General features: G+C 34.4%; 2 protein-coding genes across 6 annotated transcripts; both read right to left on the reverse strand.

Moving 5' to 3' along the window:
- Window positions 1-1,956: 1,956 nt before the first annotated feature.
- LOC107006660 (synaptotagmin-1-like) lies at window positions 1,957-6,463 on the reverse strand. Of its 2 annotated transcripts, XM_015205177.2 has the most exons (13): window positions 6,337-6,459; window positions 6,079-6,202; window positions 5,663-5,761; window positions 5,513-5,563; window positions 5,322-5,445; window positions 4,916-5,034; window positions 4,694-4,795; window positions 4,483-4,557; window positions 4,198-4,274; window positions 3,859-4,105; window positions 3,415-3,765; window positions 2,846-2,977; window positions 1,957-2,256 (listed from the first exon to the last, which is right to left on the reverse strand). In XM_015205177.2, exons 2-13 carry the CDS (start codon window positions 6,187-6,189, stop codon window positions 2,125-2,127), a joined length of 1,620 nt encoding a protein of 539 aa, XP_015060663.1. In that variant the 5' UTR covers window positions 6,190-6,202; window positions 6,337-6,459; the 3' UTR covers window positions 1,957-2,124. The 2 variants fall into 2 exon arrangements, with proteins under 2 accessions (XP_015060663.1, XP_015060662.1); XM_015205176.2 differs by having other exon boundaries at window positions 3,415-4,105; window positions 6,337-6,463.
- A 1,413-nt stretch (window positions 6,464-7,876) lies between these two features.
- LOC107007457 (vacuolar protein sorting-associated protein 35B-like) lies at window positions 7,877-19,469 on the reverse strand. Of its 4 annotated transcripts, none has more exons than XM_015206084.2 (22): window positions 19,308-19,469; window positions 19,101-19,197; window positions 17,946-18,069; window positions 16,756-16,941; window positions 16,378-16,465; window positions 16,127-16,183; window positions 15,941-16,030; window positions 15,713-15,835; window positions 14,042-14,116; window positions 13,896-13,955; window positions 13,538-13,654; window positions 12,977-13,216; window positions 12,830-12,895; window positions 12,561-12,650; window positions 11,437-11,526; window positions 10,772-10,861; window positions 10,260-10,328; window positions 9,222-9,302; window positions 9,018-9,125; window positions 8,830-8,933; window positions 8,544-8,657; window positions 7,877-8,459 (listed from the first exon to the last, which is right to left on the reverse strand). In XM_015206084.2, the coding sequence occupies exons 1-22, from the start codon at window positions 19,401-19,403 to the stop codon at window positions 8,249-8,251; spliced, it is 2,376 nt and encodes a 791-aa protein (XP_015061570.1). In that variant the 5' UTR covers window positions 19,404-19,469; the 3' UTR covers window positions 7,877-8,248. The 4 variants fall into 4 exon arrangements, with proteins under 4 accessions (XP_015061570.1, XP_027769431.1, XP_027769429.1 ...); XM_027913630.1 differs by having other exon boundaries at window positions 16,127-16,261; window positions 19,308-19,445; XM_027913628.1 differs by lacking the exons at window positions 17,946-18,069; window positions 19,101-19,197; window positions 19,308-19,469 and having other exon boundaries at window positions 16,378-16,517; window positions 16,756-16,891.
- Window positions 19,470-20,078: the final 609 nt, after the last annotated feature.

Below are 20,078 nucleotides of genomic sequence, written 5' to 3' on the forward strand. Positions count from 1 at the left end.
TCAGGTCACAAAAAATCCATGGACTATAGCACACGAAAATCAGCAAAATATGCGTTTATCTGCTTTGAGACTCGTTTGAACTTGATAATGCGCATATGTTTTCCCGCGGGAAGAACTAGGTCCATTGTTAAGGTCTTAATGGACGTCCATGAAAAATTTTAGTCAGTTTGTTGCAGGAATTCCAAATCACAAAAAATACATGGACTATAACACACAAAATCGGTAAAATCTGAGTTTACCTACTTGGGGTTCGTTTGAACTTGAAAATGCGCTCATTTCCACCGGGACGAAATGGGTCTATTTCTAAGGTCTTAATGGACTTCTATTGAAATTTTCGTCCATTTTGTTTCGGAAATTCTAGATGAAAAAAAATTCATGGACTATAGCACATGAAAATTGGTAAAATCTACATTTACCTTCTTTGGACTCGTCTGAACTTCAAAATGTGTCTGTTTTCCCCGCGGGATGTACGGGTCTATTGCTAAGGTCTTTATAGGTGTTTATGATAAATTTTGGTCATTTTGTTCAAGAAATTCCAGAATACAAAAAATCAATGGACTATAGCGTGAAAATCGATAAAATCTGCGTATACCTGATTTGGAGCTCGTTCGAACTTGAAAATACATTTGTTTTCCCCGTAGAACGAACTGGGTTCATTGCTAAGGTCTTAACGGGCGCCCATGTAAATTTTCGCCCATTTTATTTTGAAAATTTATATCACAAAAAATTCATAGACTATAGCACACGAAAATTGGCAAAATTTGCGTTTACCTGCTTTGAGGGTCGTCTGAACTTCAAAATGCGCTCGTTTTCTCTATGGGACTAATATATTCATGAACTTAATATAATTCGAATCATTTTGTAAATTTATATTTGTTAAATTTTAAATGATTACATATAGATTCTTCGCCACCAACCGAATGCCCTCAAACTCTCACTCTTTGACCATCCTACCCCTACCCACCTCATCTCATCCCTTAAAGTGTTCTATTAGATTGTATATAATGTATGTAGCTAAATTAATACATAATTAATCTCTTAAATTTGTAAGTATATTTAATGTAAACACTTGAAATAAGTCTTGTATTAGTTGTTAACCATCCCAACTCCTAATAAAGTGTTAAGGCTAGACATTTGAATTAAGTCTTGTTTCAGTTATGAAACACCTCAATTCCTAATAAAGTGTTAAGATTAGACATTTTTATTAGAATTTTGAGAAATCATTTACATATATTTTTATTTGTCTCTTAAATAGTTAAGTTGACAACATAAAATATGTCATCTTCTTTTATTAGCATCGACCTCAAGTAGAAAAATGTTAGCGATTTTATTTATGATTTGTTAAGGGGTGTGAATAATATAAGAAGCAGAACACATCCAAATTAAAGAATTTTCAAAATCTGAACCAACTGAGGTGTTTAATTGAAACATAACTCAATTCGAGTATCATAATGAAATGATTGTTATAAATTAAGCCTATGAATGTCTTTGAGATAATTTTTTTTGTTTATTTACCAAGCATTAGAAAATAAGTAAGAAATCAACTTGTTTCAGAGAGATAAAAGACATATTCCTCATCATGCATACTTTTTGCTTATAAAAGGGATAATGCACAAGTATCTCCTCAACCTATGTCCAAAATTTCATAGATGCACTTATAGTATACTAAGGTCCTATTACCCCCTGAACTTATTTTATTAATAATTTTCTATCCCTTTTCGGCCTATGTGACACTATCTTGTGGGCTCAACGCCGGTTACAAGATAGTGCCACGTAGGCCGAAAAGGGATAGAAAATTACTTATAAAATAAGTTCAGGGGGATAATAGGACCTTAGTATAGTATAAGTGTGTCTCTGAGATTTCGGACATAGGTTGAGAGGGTACTTGTGCATTTTCCCCTTGTAAAATACATGTTTGCCACAAGAATTTTAACCAAAGTAAATTTCATGAATGAATAATGCAAGTAATATTTTGCTTTTCTGAAGAATTAAGCTAGAACACTTAAAATCTATGACTGTATACAAGAAAAATCTACAAATAAAACAAAATTTTTATTAGTGAATTTTCTTCTTAAAATCATCATTTACAAAAAAACTAAGGATGTATTGTTTGGCAATATATCCTCAAGAAGCAGTTCTCCATTGTAACTCAATTTGAAGTCTACCATTTTTTGAGTCAATGAGATGATATCTCTCATTAATTCTCTTGTTATTAATAACATCAGCAAGGTATACATCCACATAACCCAAAGTTTCCTAAAAAACAAAAAAAGATAGATAAACATATGTTATAACATGTAAATAAAATAAATAGTTTAACTTTTTTGCACTGACAGTATAAAAATTAGCCGACTTGTTGCACTAAGTCAGAGGCGGCCGAACTTTTAGTTTATAGGTTTTGTATCACAATTCTTTTTTCTTATTGGGTTTTGAATAAATTATTTAGACATGTTCAATAAAAGAAATTTAACACATACAATATTTAAGTCAAAATTATTGAGTTCTGTCAAATTCATAGCACGATGAAGCCACTAGCTTTTGCTAAGACCCTATATTTCTGTTATGAAATCTATTAGATATGTATAAATGTTTAATTGCGAACACATTAACTAAAACAACTATGAATTCGATAGCAAATTCAAAACTCATAAATTTCAAATTCTGGTTTCGTCTTTAATAGTGTTAGTTACGATTGCTATAAATTTGATGCATATGTTGCTTGGACTTTTCAAACATGTCACCGCACTGGATCGAATCCTTTAAAATGCACTACTTTTAGAAGATCCAACATACACCGATAACATATTTGAAGAGTTCGAGTAACATAGTTGAGAGTTAAATGTACCTTGGGATGTCTTAGACCCATTCTTTTAGAAGTACTAACAACTTCTACATGAATCCTATCATTTACTGGTGGCTCCTCAAGCACAAACTGAAACTCTTCTTCCCACCTTGGATCTCTATTTTTCTTTACTACCTGTGGAAGGTTTAGGGGAAAATAAAAATGGATTAAGGATTAATCAAAGAAAAAATCACATAAAACCAAGAATTATAAAAGACATTATTCACTTTACAACATGAATAGTTAATTGAGAGACACAAAGTTGGTTAATTACAATGCAATTAAGTGCTTATAAAAAACATCAAAGTTAGTAGAGCATTGGACACCCGTGTATATAACAGGAGCTTAGTGCATCTGACTGTCCTTTTTTTTTTAAAAAAAAAATTTAGGTTACTTATAACTATGTTTCCTATTGTGCAACAACGACATATTCAGTATAGTCCCACAAGTGGAGTCTGGGATGGGAGGGTTGTGTACGTAGACCTTACCTCTACACCTTGGTAGGTAGAGAGACTGTTTCCGATAGACCCTCGACTCAAGGAATGTTTCCTATGATACATGGTAAAAAGTACCTTAGTTCTTTTCTCTTCTCCTCTGAAGAGCATACGAACGGATGGATTCGTGTGGTGCTTCCCTTCGAGATCTTGACCTTCATGTACAATAACTACAAGCATTCCTCCCCCATCAGGTGTTCCATCAGGAGCCTTCTCTACCGTGTTTGATTCATCAGCGCCATTTGCAAGCTCCTCGTCGTTGAAAGCCTTGTACATCACTTCAAGAACAAGCTGTCCTCTTGCCTTTTCGTTTTGAACATCGTCTGGTTTTAAGTTTTTTAGAAGTTCTAGTGTCAATTCTTTTGGTTCATCTGGAATAAGATCTTTCAATGGGACAATGTTCACTCCCATTTTTTCATGTGATCCCACCTGATACAAAAACAAAACACACAAATTTCTCCGTGTTAAAGATATGATCAACGATACAGGATAACTTTGATCGATCAGGAACGATATGTGTACCTGCTCCCAGTCGTAAACAGAGAACTTTAAAACTTGAGTTTCTGGATCCTTAACCACGAAACTAAACTCCTCGTTCCATTCGGGGTTCAAGTTTTTGTGTTTTACTGTTGTTTTCTTTGTCGAAGGTTTTTCATTGACAATTTTTAGTTTAACATAAGGGTCTGAGAGCCCCAAAAGATCTGTCTTTTTAAGCTTCATTGCCTTCACAACCGTCACGTTAAGAATTCCAACTGGCCTCTTCATTGCTCTGTACTCGAGAGAACGAGATATAGTTTAGTTATTAAGAAATGACACAGAATTGATCGAACTTCCAAACAAGTTTATCGTAAATGAACTTACTTTGTAGGATCTAATATTTGGACTTCAAGTGTTTTTGGCCATAGATACATACTCGCAACCTGATCTTTGATAATTTCCTGAAAATTTTAGAAAAGTTAAAGTGATTGAGGGTAAACCCCGCTCCTGTGCAATAGCTCTCTAATCACGCAGGAGAGATAAACTGCATTTGGTAAGCCCTGTGTGACGAGCTCGACCTGGAAGGCCAACCCCATGTTGTTGCGGATTAGGGGGTTTTTGAACTTGAGACCTCGATTATGGAAGATATAGAAGAATAAGGGAACATACTTGAACAAATCTGTATAGGCCGGGAATGGACATTGCATCTGCTCCGAGAAGTTTTAGTCCAAAATCAACATGAGGCTGCAAGTAGATTAGACCAGAGACGGATTCAAGATTTGAACTTGATAGGTTCAACTTCGTGCAAAAAGTTTCGAGGAACGAGAGTTGACTAGCCCTTTTAGTGATATTGAGCAAGTTTTGGTGAATGAACACTCACCTTCTCCATAAGAGAAATATATATCTTCGCGAAACATGGAAAGGTCGGAACCAGTGGCTTCAAGGTGATTCGAGGTGAAGCAAATATTTGCAAGTCAATCATCTGAAGACAATCTCGAATGTCAGCAGTGAAATGACAGGAAGTTTACTTCTAGAAAATCGGAGACTTTAACATCTCACCTTCTCTGTTGCTTCGCGTATTAGTTATGTTGTGAATAATTACCTGAACAGTGGCTTTCAACCCAAACGCCTTCACTGCAAGAGTGATATTCGGATTAGCTGCCCACTTAATGACTGGTTCCATTATCAGCTCTTTCTCCTCGGTGATGTACACCTTCATTCCTGGCATAGTTCAACAGGTTATTCATACGAAACATGTTATCTTTATGCACGGAAGAATAAGAAGTGTATAAAGTAAGACTCTCGATGATTGACACTAAATATTAGTCTCAGATAGTCACATTCTTGATTTGATTCTAAGTTACATTGCTCGGATCCTCCAAAAAAAGGTATGCAACAGAGTCGTAATACAAAGGGGCTGCAATATCTTTGAAGGATCCGAGCAATATAGAATCTAAAAGACCTTTTGGCTGTACGTACAAATTAAGTTAAAAATCAAGAAAACGAACCTGGAAATGTAGGTGGCAGGGTGCCTAAGGTAAATGACAGAAAATCTACAGACTCAATTTTGTACTGCGGAATCTGCTCAGCTATGATGGGATCTACGATACCTTTTGCTGTTTTACAAATAGCCTGAAAAATCTCGAGTATCAGTAGTTGAAAACGCGTAAATTGAATATCCAAGTTAATTAAATATTACCTTGTCTAAATAAGGCCACATAAGTTCAATCATCTTATTAAACCAATCAAGCTGCACACAAATGCAGTTAGAACAAAAAGGTTGTTATGTAACAGTAAAGATCTTCATCTGAAGTTTTTTCGCGTAAGTAGATATGATATGACAACATACGCGTTCATAATCTGGATTTTTAACCCAAAGTGGTATCTCGGGGAGTAATCGTTGCAGACTTTCAGTATCTTGCTCTGCCAAGGGTCGAATATCAGGATGCTGAAACAGAGTAAAAGAACCAAATAAGATGATTTTTCGTCTAAAACATAGGAGATTCAATATTTACATATACATAATAACAACAATTATAGTCTGCACAGTGCAATTTTTCGACACTATACATCCATACACACATATATATATAAAAGGACCAAATAAGATGATTTTTCGTCTAAAACATAGGAGATTCAATATTTTACATGTACATAATAACAACAATTATAGTCTGCACAGTGCAATTTTTCGACACTATACATCCATACACACATATATATATATACAGAGCGCGAAATTTTAAGGAGAAAGAAGAAAATGACCTTAACATCAGTTGGTAAAACGTAAATGAATATGAAATAACCGATCACAAGTCCAATAACGATCCCCATTCCAAATCCGAAAAATCCCAATATACTGCTTATGAAACCCATCCTAACAAATTTTCTGCAACAAAAACGAATGAATGAAAGCAAAAGTCACGAGTTCGATCCATATAAACAACCTCTTTCAGAAATGCAGAGTATAGACCCTTATAGTCTGACATTTAGCAAATTACGAGAATGAAATTAAAATCTCACCAATAAAGATCAGAGAAACTGAGGTTGCAAATTTCTAAACATGAAAAATATTACTAACATTATTAGATTCAAAGCAATAAATTAGAAGAAAAAAAATAATATTATTAATTAATAGGTGCAAAAAATGGACCCCTTGAAAAGTCAGTGTAGATCACAGATGTAACGGTTTTTAGGAGGGAAAGAGAATTTATTGGTATTCCAAACATGTCGGTAACGCTTTAATTTTTAATTTAATTAAATTCCTTTTGGACTGAAAAAAAATAAAATAAATTCCATTTGAATAGATTTATGTTTTTTTGTCAATAAATGGTGTTGCTATATTTGTCTTAAAAACAATGAATTATTGTGGGATTATGAGTACATGCATATAACTACTTTTTTTAAAAATAGATAAAATTATTAACTGTGGTATCCATTCAACTTGCACATAACAGAACTTCAATAAAAGGAGAAGAAATTATTTAGTATATTATATATCATGGTTTAGAACCAGTTCATCAATTACTAGATGCATCTACTTTTTAAAATGTAAATTTAGATAATTGATTTATTTTAAACAAAAAAAAACATGTATATAAATGTATCGATTTGCCATATTTTTCTTAACCAAGTCGTAATTAATCTATTGATAATAGTAAATTGCAAATAAATTGAGATGAAATGAGTGTGAGAAAACTCTCACTGATACCACTTGACTATAAGACGACAAAACGAATATTTTGCTTCGTTGCTGTGATCGTTCTTCATTCGGCATTTTATGTTAAAAAATAAATCATTGGCAATTCCAATGAACGTTGAAATAGTAGTCATGTTTTATCGTAATCGATTTAATTTCTTGAATATTCTTAATGGAGAGACAGGCTGGGAATAAATGGCTCAAAATGATATATAATATATAGACTAAAAGCTTATTTGACAATGTTAAATATTCTTACAAAGAAAACCAAAAAGAAAAGCGTAATATATGACTAACTCCTTAAATTTGTCAGAGATATTTTATTTAGAACACTCAAACTAAGTAATATTTCATGAAAATGACATATTATATGTAATTAACTTAACAAACCACTAGAATAATGAAAACACACGCGCAAAAAAAAAGTCTCTCTAGAACAATTTATTAGGTATCGAGGTGTTCAATTGGAACAGGACCTATGTGTAAAAAGTTTGGTGTGATCCACTATAATTTGTGAATAATTTGTTCTAGAGTTGCAACACAATTTGCAAAACTTATTTAAATGACATCAAAACTTAAATAGTGATACCATTATATTAAAAAAAAAAAAATTGCCCTAGGGCCTAGTCTCCACTACCAAACAACCAAAATGAATATCCACTTGAAGATGGAAACAACAGAGAACACTGTGCTTGAACATGATACACCAACATGGTAGGCCTTGTTTGAGTCCCTGAGGTGATTGATTACATAAGACATATATGTGATGATATTTGTGGGGAAAAGTTATGGTCAGCTTACTCAGTCCCATAGCCATATCGAACACTTCAATTTCAGCTCGAAAATATCTTTTAATGGCCAAGGAACGGGGGAAGAGAAACGAAGATGTTTCATCCATTTCGAAAATTAGTAAATACACATTTCTTTTTATATACACTCCACAACCAACTGGCAATTCAACAATAAGAATTCAAGTGAAATAGGACCAGAAATCACGATTCTCCCTGCTTTAGGGTAAAGAATAGCTTAAAAAAGGAGAATTTTACATCGAATCACCTTGTAATAAGACTGTAGGAAATTGTTGTATTTATTGTTGATGGAATAATTGATGGGTAGCGGGCACTGCAGAAGACTCATTTGGTAGTTTCAGATCCAGTAAATCCTTCGCTTTCAGGGCTTAGACACAATGTATTCAGCATATCGAATTTGAAAGACACCACAAGAATTATAAAAGTATCACACCTTAATTGGACCGTATTTCTCACCCATTAGTCCTCCTTTTTGTTTCTGAAATTGAACGTAACGCAATGTGCTGGAGAAGAAAGCGTCTGAAGCTTTATCTGGGGTTGTGGTGTCACTCTGCATCTCAGTTTTAATCAACTCTATAAGACTCTGAATTGCAGAAGATGTTATTTGAGGGTTCCCCTTCTCAAAAAAGTAAAGGTACCTGAGCCCAGAAACGGATTCAATATAACGCCAGAAATCTTGAACCCAAATTTTACTTAAAAACATTGATGCTTTGAATACTAACTTGTTAAGTATTTCAACAAAAAGCGTGACAGGTCCACTGCTACCCCTTGTAACATTTGCTTGTTGTTGTGCTGCATTAGCAATCCGCAACGAACGCTTCAGGCAAAGCAAGACCCTATCATAACCCAAAGACAGCAAATCATATATTTCAGGGCAAGAGAAATACATCAAAAACAAAATGCAAGATTTCAACTCTGAATGATAAAAGCTACGGGGAAGAAAAGTTCAAGCCTTCTTAGAATATGCATCAATTGAAAATGAGAAATTTGAGGAATACTCTTGCCAACCTTTCTCCATCTTTAATACCATCTTGATCGTCAACCCAAAATAGATGTGAACAAGCATAAACTGCTCTACATTGATCAGGTTTCTTTAGGAGTTTTGCTGAATACTATAACATTAATCAAGGTATTCCCATTGTTAGAAAGCAAATAAAAAGATAGACAGATCAGAAGAGATCAGAGGTAGAAATTACCCCTGTGGCTTTATGAGTTAAGGTATCCCTGTTCTCAACACCAAACACAGTCATCTTTTGAAGAGTTCCGATAATCAAGTGTATTGCAGTCACTTGCGCTTTAGAATCCTAATACCAAATGCAAGAAGTTTAAGTAGAATGAGCAGATGAAAAGGTAAATGGAAGAAGAATATTCAAACACATTGTTTATAGGTGAGCAATTACCGCAACTTCTTCTTCATATAGTACAAAAGCTTGTGTAAAAAATTCATAAGCAATCGGTTCAAGTTCACAATCATTGGCTGCCTGAGGAACAAACGCAAGTTTCAGCAATAAATAAAACACTAATGGATCGAGTAAATTTCTGTTGCTCACCTACTGATAGTGAAGAGACTTTCACACGACACAAATAAAAAGGATGCACTCGCACACATGAATAGATCACAGGCACTTCTGGAAGGCATATCTTACTGCATAGGAAGACAATTTCCTAGGGCATCCAAAAGATTTCATGCTATGTTTGGAAACTTGAGCTGATTCCGAGGGCATAAGTGAAGTTTTAAAAAGGACATAAGAGAGATATGAAAATAGGTCTATCCATCAACACCTTTATTTCTAAATATACTCCTGAGCTTTTGGCCAAGATTGTCCTGATCTTTCAATCACCTCCAATCCTCCCAGTGAAGGAGTGAGGTTGTTGAGCCTAAAAGCTGATAATCATCTTAGGGCATAATTTAGGATTTTGTGGAGATATGTTTTGATAAGTAAAAGAATAGAATAGCTCCTTAATATGCCTAAGGAGATATTCCATTACATAGAATTAGCTATTTGTGTGTTGGATGTCTGAAAAATCTTGTAAATGTTGGACAGATACTAAAATTGGAAGAGTCTTTCATTTGAGTCTAAGCTCAGTCGTTGAAGGCGAATTGAAAGGTTTATCTTTTAGATTTTCACAAACCTTCATTTCTGTTGGGTAAACTATTCATCTAGTTTGGTATCTGTTATTCGTTACACATATTTTCGACTTACAATAGTGAAATTCAGAGCACAACCTACCCATCTTTTAAGAATATATAGAGGCTGAGAGTTTCTAAAAGTTTGTGTTTTTTAATTGCTTTCTAATTTGTACTGGACATCAACAGTAAATAGATGGAATAAAAAGATCTACACTTTTAGGAAATAGTTTATTAATTGGCTTCTTAAAGGGGGTTTTAACATAATGCACAGCATCTCCACGGAAAAAAAATAAATTTAACCGTTCACCTCTGCACACTGCAAGTACAACCGCAATGCCAATTCTGGCGATGGAACTGATGAAAGAGCCTCGATAGTCTGCAACATGATTAGCTCAATCAGCAAGCAGAAGCACACAAGGGCTTATCTGATACTTAATAGACAAATGACAGGAATCAAATGGAGGTAATCATATCCTAATATCATGAATGAAACTGAACACACCACAAACCAGTGTGCTCAAAAGATCAAGAAAGTTAAAGCCTGAAGATCACCAATATGGAGGAGTGAGTGAAGATGATACTACAAGTCTGCACTCATGACTTAAAATATCTTCTCTCAGAAGACAAAAAGAAAAGAAAAAAGCACTCCAATAGTATCTCACCAGTACAGAGATCATCAAGGAGAGGACTTTTTGTTTCACATCTCATAACCATGGTGAGAAATAAAATCAACAAATCAAAATCAAAGGGTACAAAAAGAATATCACACACTGATTTTAACGACAATTACAAGACACCATATCCAAAAGCTGATATTACCTCATTTAATAACTTAAAAATTTTCTTTGGTGTAGCTGGAACCTCTTCTCCCGCTACATCTCCATCCTGACCTTGTAATCTCCTAACCAACTTCCATTTGATTGAGAAAGTATTTCAGAATTATGAATCCTGAAATTTCAGGAGAGGTGGAAAGAAGAAAATAGCATGGTACAAATTTTACTTAAGCATTTGAAATATTCAACTATATGTGAAGTCTCCAGATTCCATTACAGGTATAAGGTTTGTAGAAAAAGCCATTATCTTTCATAAGGAATAAATAGACTAAAAGAACTTCAGAAACTCACGGACCGGAGGGGAACAGGCCAATGATCAGTATCCTGCTTCAGTCATACATCTTGCACATTCTATAAAGTTCTTACAGATTCAATGTCTCCATCTAACTCCAATATGTAGAGAATTTTTTTTGAAAGTATGCTGTATGACAGAATGATAGAGAAAGAGAGAGAAGAGGATACTGGCCAATGGATGCTAATTGCTATAGAGTTATGTCAGAATGTCATGGGATTCTACTCATTACCTTTTTCCTTATAGAGTTAATGTCAAAGGTCATGGGATTCTACTAAGTGCAACTAAGTAAAGACATCAGCATGATAAATAACAACCAAAAGGGGAGAGGGAGCGCATTAGTACTGAAAATAACAAACCTTCAGTGCAGAAAAGGATAGAGGAGGAACTGTAAAAGTTAGGCGCTTTGGACCTCCAGCCATTATATGCTTCCTAACAGTGCATATTATCTGATTTGCAACAACAAAGAGTTAAAAACATTATGGGCATAACTTTGGGGTATTCAAACTATACTTTTTTATTAAATCAATTTGTTAACCATTATTGGTGTTCGGTTATTATATGAGAAGATCACTTCAAGAATCGATAACCACATAGTATTAGTATGATGAACTGACTGTTATCTAAGGAGCTGAGTAGAAGCACAATCAATAGTGCTAAGTATGAACCAACAAACTCTACTTGTGAACCTCAAGCAAATCCATGTTCTCCAAACTGTTTGTCCTTGATCCTACTATGTCGAGTATTCTATCTAATCATGCTGGAACAAATCTAAGTACCCCACAGCACCAATAATTTCCATTGTTTTATCCTTTCCGAACTCAAAACATATACCATGATAGCATTCTCTGATCAAACACCACTAGTCCAGTACCATAATCATGCCAGTCTGGTTTTTCGAATATTAAAAGAAGAAAAGAAATGTGAAAACTGTGTATTGTTATATACAATGGAAGATAGGCTTTTTTTTAAAAAAAGAAAAGAGTAAGTAGATTTTTAAAATGAAAGTTCATGGTGGAACTATCTTAATTACACCGATTCTTTTACCATTTGATGAAAGGTATAGCCCTTCTAACATTTCCTCTCAACTCAAGCTTCCATCAACCTTCAGCATGTTCCCATCCATCTAGAGTAAAAGGAATATTTTGTAGACAAATGAATAACATCAAGTGGCATATCGCAAAACACACTCTTCTTTCAATACTGACTGTTCAGTTTCTTTATCGAAATCAAACAACATACAATTTTATTAGTGTTACTCTAATGGCGATAAAGGCAGCATTCAGATAGTATACCACAAGCAAATAACTCGGTTTATTAGATCATTTATAAAATTAAAAAAGAACTAAATGAAGCAATGATCGTAGTGTTGACTCCAAAAATAAATAAATGAAGCACCAATCTTAAAGAGGTCTGCAAGTGCAAATACCTAAAGGTGATCAATAATAATTTCTTATACAAACATCTCCAATAAATCAATTACCTTTAACATTTCCTCAGGCTCATCGTTGTACAGCACGTGTATAAGCCGAGCAACAGAATTCTGTTCCTCCTTGAAATCCTCCTCATCAAGCTTTTGGCCAAAACCACAACAAAAAGGAAAAGAAGTCATTCAACTGGTAGAAACTATCCGGAATCACATATTTGAGTACTGAATAAAAGTCAAGAAAAAGGAAGTCATCAATAGTGCCAGAACATAATATAACAAATTCAGAAATTGAAGTAATCAAAATTAATAATTTATCTGTAAACCTCATCCGTAGCAGTTCCATCCAATTCCTTGATCAGCCCTTTTATCAATTCAAACAAAACCTCGACCTGGAAAATAATGTAAATCAATTGAAGGAAGAATTAAATTATTCGAACTAGTGATCAATCACAACAGATCACGGATTATACCTTGTCAGCAGTTGATACACAGGTATCATTCTTCATGATGCTCTCAATGATTATTGTTGCCATGATCTTGTTTGTTCCAGCATCAAGGTGATCCATGACACGTGGATAATTTGAAAGAGTTAGAACTGTCACAATGTCAGTGTATTTCTCCAAGGGTGCACTCAGGAGAGCGACAACTTGTTTTGTCGCTTTACTATCCTCAAGCTTGGCTTTACCAGAAAGTTTCTTGACACATGCTCCCTACCAACAATCAGCAAAGCAAATCAAGAGAAATGTCATCTGATACATCTTCCCTCTTTAGCTAACGACTCTGCTGGGATTTGCTAGCCTGTTTAACACTCCTACCAACCACTAAGAATCCATGCTAATACAGAAATTGATCAAAGAAACAACCTGTCTTAGAATCCATGCCCACACAGAAATTGATCAAAGAGACAACTATCCTCTTACCAAAAACAGTGAACACAGTTTACGCATCAACTGGCTACATAGAGCTTATAGAATAAAGACAGCAATTTCTGTGTTACAACCTATTTCGTTACCAAATTGACAAGTACATACCAGTATTTGATCCACGTAGTCTAGTCGATCAGGATGAACACGGAGAGTGAAGGTCAGAAGAGATACATACAAAGAAATGGCTCCAACAACTGGCATATCAACTTGTGCTTCAATGACCTGCATATAAAGGAACCCATTGAATATTTAGAAGGCTAACATCAGGTGCTCTAAATCATAAATCCTGCTAAAAACTGAAGTTTGTTCATAAATAAGAGTCCAATTACAAGTTACAAACTAGATAATCCAAATATATGCCTGGAACAGTGTATTGCACTTTAAAAGTACATCCCCTAGAAACTCTAAGTACGCCACCTAGTAAATTTCGTTCTGGAATCAGACATAAAACATCAGGATTTACCTTCCCGATGGCACTGCTTAGCTTGGCAAATGCTTCAACTTGAAGAAAGTCAGGTAACACCTAAATAATCAAAACAATTACAGCTATATAGGATAAGAAATCAAGAAAATCTCAAGTCAGAAGCCGTTAAACAGTTATTTACTTACTTCAGGACTTGAATCAGCATAGTTCGACAATCTCTCCATCAACCGTGACAGCACAGTCTTAACGTCAACAGCAGGCTAAATAAAGAAAATGAAAAAAAAAGTATATTTTCAATTTTCTCATGGAACTTAATATAGTAACATAATGCCTCTATTCTGGATAGTTCTTCTCTAGTTTGGCAGATGGGATAACATGTTGAGCAAGGAGCAGATAGCATATAAGTATCCACATGCTTCTACAACATCAATCACCATAAGATTTGAACAAATTTTTTAAACTACAAGTTTAAGCTCCATACTTAAAGAACACTCCAAACGTTGTAGATCACAGAAACACTAATTGTACATCCACACATTCTCATCCAAGAAGAAAAAGTTAGGCGGGAAACTACAGCAATATGCCAACATAATACAGTTATTCCAGTTAATCTAGTGAATGGGAAACTTATCAAGTCCACTTAACACAGAGGAAAAGAAGCAGGAAAAAACCCTACTCTCTCCCTCCCCTTCCCCTGCCCTCTCAAGACAAATGAGAGCACCTGGAAAACATTAAATAAAAAAACAAGTTTGAGCCACTAGCATTCACCAGGTATATGATCTTATTCTTCTTCACAACAGGAAAAGATCTGGAAGGCAGTCGAATAGGCTGTCTATTTCTGTGTTTCTTTTTTCATTTCCTCTTTGTTTGGAAAAGGTAATACTTGTATCTATAAACAGCACATCGTTAGTGCTGGAATTTCCTTTAGTTAGATATGTTTTAGAAGGCAAAAGTATGGAAGAGGTCAGAGTTCCTGCTCAAGCTTGTTGGATGGTTAGAAAGGTTCTGGGGGCAAAAGAGATGTTGCATACATTCCATAATGAAGCTGCATGGAATAAAAGTATGAATAAAAGTATGATCAGACAAGCTTATAAACAAATACTTGGCAATTACCCGAAGGTAGAATGGAGAAATCTTATTTGTTCTAACTCAGCAAGGCCAAAAGCAATCTTTACACTATGGCTGCAGGCTCAAAATAGGCTCCTCACAAAAGATAGAATACTGAAATGGAAAATGCAAGTGGAACCTGTATGTGTTATGTGTAAGCAAGAAGAAGAAAAAAGAGATCATTTGTTTTATGATAGTATATTTGCTCGCACGCTGTGGAGGAGGCTACTGCAATGGATAAATCAAAATTCTACTAGTTGTGCTATTGTTAGTCAACAATGGATTATAGTAAAGTATAAAGGTAAAAAGCCCCAAGTACAAGCCCTGAGATTGATTTATGCAGAGTATATATATGCACTACGGAGGGAGAGGAATACAAGAATTTTTGAGAAGCAAGAACCACAATGGAGAATATAGCCAGAAGAATAGCATGTGTATGTTGTGTTAGAGCTAATATAGCAGTCAGACTTTTCTTAGATAAATGTAGTTTTTAGAATGTGTTACTGTTTTGTCATCTGTTTAGTGAGATAGCTAGTAGAGTGTTGCTGGCTTAGCTTTGTAATTACTATTTTGGTAATTAATAAAATTTCTAATTACCCAAAAAAAAAAAAAGATATGTTTAAGATATACAGTTTACATTTGAGAAAAGGAGGATATGAAGATGGAAGGAAGAGGAGTAGACAAAGGACACGACAAACAAACTTATCCTGCCAAAGAAGTTGGGTACTCGTATGTTTTTTATTACTTACTTGGAGTTGCGGACAAGCACCCAATAAAGTCTCAAGTGTCTGCAAGTGGTACTCATCTGGAAAGACCTGAATTATGCAGTCCATCAAATAATATTGGGCAATCTCATCCTTACAATTGACAACCTGTGGAAACATTTAGCTGCATCTTCAGAGATGGGATAATTGCTACAAACAAATGAGAGTCTTATATTCCATATCCAGAAAAGGGTTTATCATGTTGATATTTACCTGCTCCAATACTCTGGGCAGAACCACATCCTTATACATTTCAAGATCAACACCCTCTATCTGACTAAGAACGTGCAAATTCTTCCCGACCTAAAATATGACAGGTACAGCTGAATAACGTATTTCCGAACCAAGCCATAAGGCTCTTGCAAGAAGAATATAAATTATTTGAGCAATTGATATTACAAGATCGCGAAGCTCGCTCCTTTCTTTATCCAGCTTCTCTTTCAACCTGACAGGTTCCTGCAGACCATAAAGCGCGAAGAATGCCTCAACTCAGGATCACCAAAGCAAATGAATGTATCACAAGCACTATAACACCTGCATGGCCAAAACATGCCTTCATGACTCATTTTACCTTCCTGGCATGCAAATGCACAGATGCCATGCAAGTCCAAACTAAAAGCAAAGTAAAAGTTCAGAAGATCCTAACGTACATTATGCTGCATTCTAACCCAAAGCTTATTCATCTCTGTGAAGTTCTGCAGCACAAAATCTACAGCATCCATGACAGTATCACCTTCTCTGCATAAAGAACAGGGTGAAGCATCTCAGAAGATCATCACCCTAGTTCAAACTAGAAACAAAAAGAAAATACTTAATTGGACAAAAGACGGGGATCTACAGATGGATACAACACATTGAGTCTCCCAGTATACTTAAACAGGAACATAAAAACATATAATGACTAATGTGCGTGCAGCTCTTTGTGTGTGTGTTTCAAGCAAGTGAATAGAAATGTTCTTATGCAGAACTGACGTGATATAAGTGCAACTTAATCATCATGTAATTCAAGTAGTAATCAATAGCTATACCCTTCATACTCAGAACCAAGGTCGGGCAATTTATCTCTGCTAATTTGAGCAAGATAACTCCTCAAGAAGAGCCCACGTGTAGGATGCTGAATACCACGACACATTTCAACAAGATCCTTGAGAATATCCTTAGCAGGAGCCTCTTTTGATTTAATGTAAACAGATCCTACTGTACATAGGAGATACCTGAAATATTACATGATAAACATCCATTAGACATCTGATTCTTCAGGAAAAGCAAGGGCTTACAAGAAAGAGAGATGACAATAATACACAGGAAACAAAGATCAAGGTCAAGAAAAATCGTTCGACTCAAAAGACAGAAGTTTTGATAGAAGTTTACGATGCCCTAGACTGACCATGCAGAGTGCTTTCGAGAAAATTAAGACCTATCTTTTTTATTCTCCGGTTTTGGTACTTTTTTTTAATTAAGGTTCCTCTCGAGAGCATACTTTTCTGTCATCTATGCATGCAATAGACTCAGTTTTTGCTACTTACATAAAGGACACTCTCTTTCATGAGAACTAAAGGTACTTAAGAATGTAGCCTCACAACTTCTCTTGGGAAAAATCTCTGGCTTCTCTGGTAAGCATTTCTCCTTTTTCTTTGTTTTTGAAGGTGAGTATAAAATATTTTTATCTTAAAAAGAAAATCTATTGGAGCCTATCTCCTTTTTATTGAAGTTGACCATAGTGAGTAAAGCACACAGGGAGGCGGACGTGAACCCAACAACTTTACATAATTAAGTATTAAGAAATCCACTAAATATCTATGAATATTTGATTGCAAACACAGTTATTAATGATTATTAACTTAAGGTCATTGAAGGAACCCATATAAACTTCCAATTCTGGATCCATCTCTGTGCACACAATATTCCTATCTGGCACTACCGTCATGCATAGTTGGAGGCTATCAACTCTATGAGAAACTGAAGATTCTCAATAATACTAAGTACACCAGCAAAGAGAAAAACTCATGAAAGAAGACCAAATTTGAAGCTATCACATTAAATTTCAAGTGGAGCATAAAAATCATATTTGGATAACCAAATTTACTTCTTAACTACGTTAACTAATTTGCTTGATTCTAAGATACTAGTAATTAGTAAACAATATAAGTAGCCAATTAACACACAACGAAGCCTAACAACTGAGAATTTTAACACATGAACTTAATGTGAGACTTACAATCGAGGCAATATATTTCCAGCATGTTGAACAAGTTCATATAAGTCAATAACTGAACAACCATGTCTATCTTCTTCTCTGAAGAACATCTCCAGCTTCCTCAATTCATCAAATGCTCGCATATCTACCACAAAGAGCACAAAAACCTGAGAACAAACATGACATAACAAACAAAGACACTTCCTTTATTCCAAGATGTTTGGCCATCTTGCTTTCCGACATTTAAACTACGTAAAGTCGTAAACTAACCGACATTTTAGTTTTCTCGCCATCTTGATACAGGGAGAATTGCAACTTAAAGCGACTTTTCTTATAGTACCAAATATCAAAGTTTTTATTTATTTTCAACAGAAATGAACTAATCCAATCCAATCCAATCTACCTCCGTAAGTTAGTCAAACTAACTTCCGTAAGTGAAAAGTGCTACTTATCGTACTTCTCGAGTAGTTTCTAGATATTTAAATTAAAACATTTTTTAAGAAAATCAATTAGCTTAGATCAATTTGGCTTCAAAAATCTAAAATTTAATTTTTAAAAACTCAATTACTATAGTCCTATTTAGCTAAAAAGTTAGTAAATTTAACTCTCAATAAGCAAAATTCCAAAAAAATTAGAATGGAAGAGTACAAATCAATAAAATCAGCAACCAAAAAGAAGAATTAATATGATCTGATTTAGCTCGAAAGTTAGTCCAATTGACTTTCATAAGTGAAAAGTGCAACTTATCGTACTTCTCGAGTAATTAGTCCTATTTAGCTAAAAAGTTAGTAAATTTAACTCTCAATAAGCAAAACTCCAAAAAATTTAGAATGGAAGAGTACAAATCAATAAAATCAGCAACCAAAAAGAAAAATTAATATGATCTGATTTAGCTCGAAAGTTAGTCCAATTAACTTTCATAAGTGAAAAGTGCAACTTATCGTACTTCTCGAGTAATTAGTCCTATTTAGCTAGAAAGTTAGAAAATTCGACTCTCCATAATCAAAATTGCCATACAAATTACAGTGATAGAGTACAAATCAACAAATCAGTACAATACGAGTTAATATGATCTGATTTAGCTCAAAAGTTTTGGTTTTTCTCCAGCAAAAACTTTCTAACAAACTGGAAATAGAAAAAGTTAATCAAAAAACATATGTTGACTAGAAAATTTACAAAGCTCGTAGTATTTGTGCGGCGAAAGTTTTGAAGTCCGAAGCTCAGACAGCAACAAAGCAGAATACTTCAACGCTTCTCTGAGATTATCCGAATCCTAAAAAATCAAATCAAAAGCGATAATTATCAAAAAAAAAATTGAGAAGTTTAGGGTTTTTGGATTCAAATTCAATGAAATTTGATTTTGAACAAGAAAAAAATTGTTACCAATGCACGAGACATGTAAAATGCGTTGTGTTGAATAGCTGCGATTCCTTCTGCTAGCCATTTCTCTTCGTCTTCCATGCCTTCTGTTGCTAACATTTTTTTGCTTTTTTTTTTCTCTGTTCTTCGTCTTCTTCTTCTTTGTTGTTGTTCGTCTTCAGTTTGGGTTACAAACGTGATTTTGATTACCTGACAACTCAGCGACCCGAATGGGTTTTACCCAAAACCCGTATCACTCCCAAAAAAAAATGTCTTTTCGAATTAGATAATTGTGTTTGGCCATAGTATTTGTGAATTGTGATATATATTTTCACTATTTTAGAAAAATATGATTTATACTTTAAATTTTAAAAATATCGAAACTAACGATAAGTTTGTGTTACAAGTCGATTGAATCTTTGTTAGAACAATAACAAATAGTGTCCATGACACTAGAGCAATGTGATAATTTGGAGTGAGTGCAACAAGCACCATTCCATATATCATGAAGTAGACAAAGCACATGACTTTGTTATTCAGAGCCAGTTGTTCATCATTTTCATCAATAATCATATCATCATTTAACATTCACCGAATATTTCATCACTACTTTGGTGTTAACATAAAAAATTATGTAATACACCCCAAGCAACAACTGTAGATGGTGTTTTTGTAAAAAAATAAAATTTTGGAGTAAAATTTTAATTTTTAAAAGATCACAAATAATGAGATTTGGCCTAAATACTAGAAAACTAGTATTTCAGAATTTGGGATATTTGCCAAAAATATTTACAT

This window comes from Solanum pennellii, chromosome 12, assembly GCF_001406875.1.
Source record: "Solanum pennellii chromosome 12, SPENNV200".
NCBI classification, from domain to species: Eukaryota; Viridiplantae; Streptophyta; class Magnoliopsida; order Solanales; family Solanaceae; genus Solanum; species Solanum pennellii.

Coding starts and splice junctions, on each gene's coding strand:
- LOC107007457 (XM_015206084.2), bottom strand. CDS start 19,403: ATGTTAGCAACAGAAGGCATGGAAGACGAAGAGAAATGGCTAGCAGAA. Junction 18,070..19,100: donor GCACAAATACTACGAGCTTT/GTAAATTTTCTA, acceptor TCTTTGTGGTAG/ATATGCGAGCATTTGATGAA. Junction 8,934..9,017: donor TAACTCATAAAGCCACAGGG/GTAATTTCTACC, acceptor TTAATGTTATAG/TATTCAGCAAAACTCCTAAA.
- LOC107006660 (XM_015205176.2), bottom strand. CDS start 6,189: ATGGGTTTCATAAGCAGTATATTGGGATTTTTCGGATTTGGAATGGGG. Junction 5,564..5,662: donor AAAATCCAGATTATGAACGC/GTATGTTGTCAT, acceptor ATTTGTGTGCAG/CTTGATTGGTTTAATAAGAT. Junction 2,257..2,845: donor TGGGTCTAAGACATCCCAAG/GTACATTTAACT, acceptor TTTGTTTTTTAG/GAAACTTTGGGTTATGTGGA.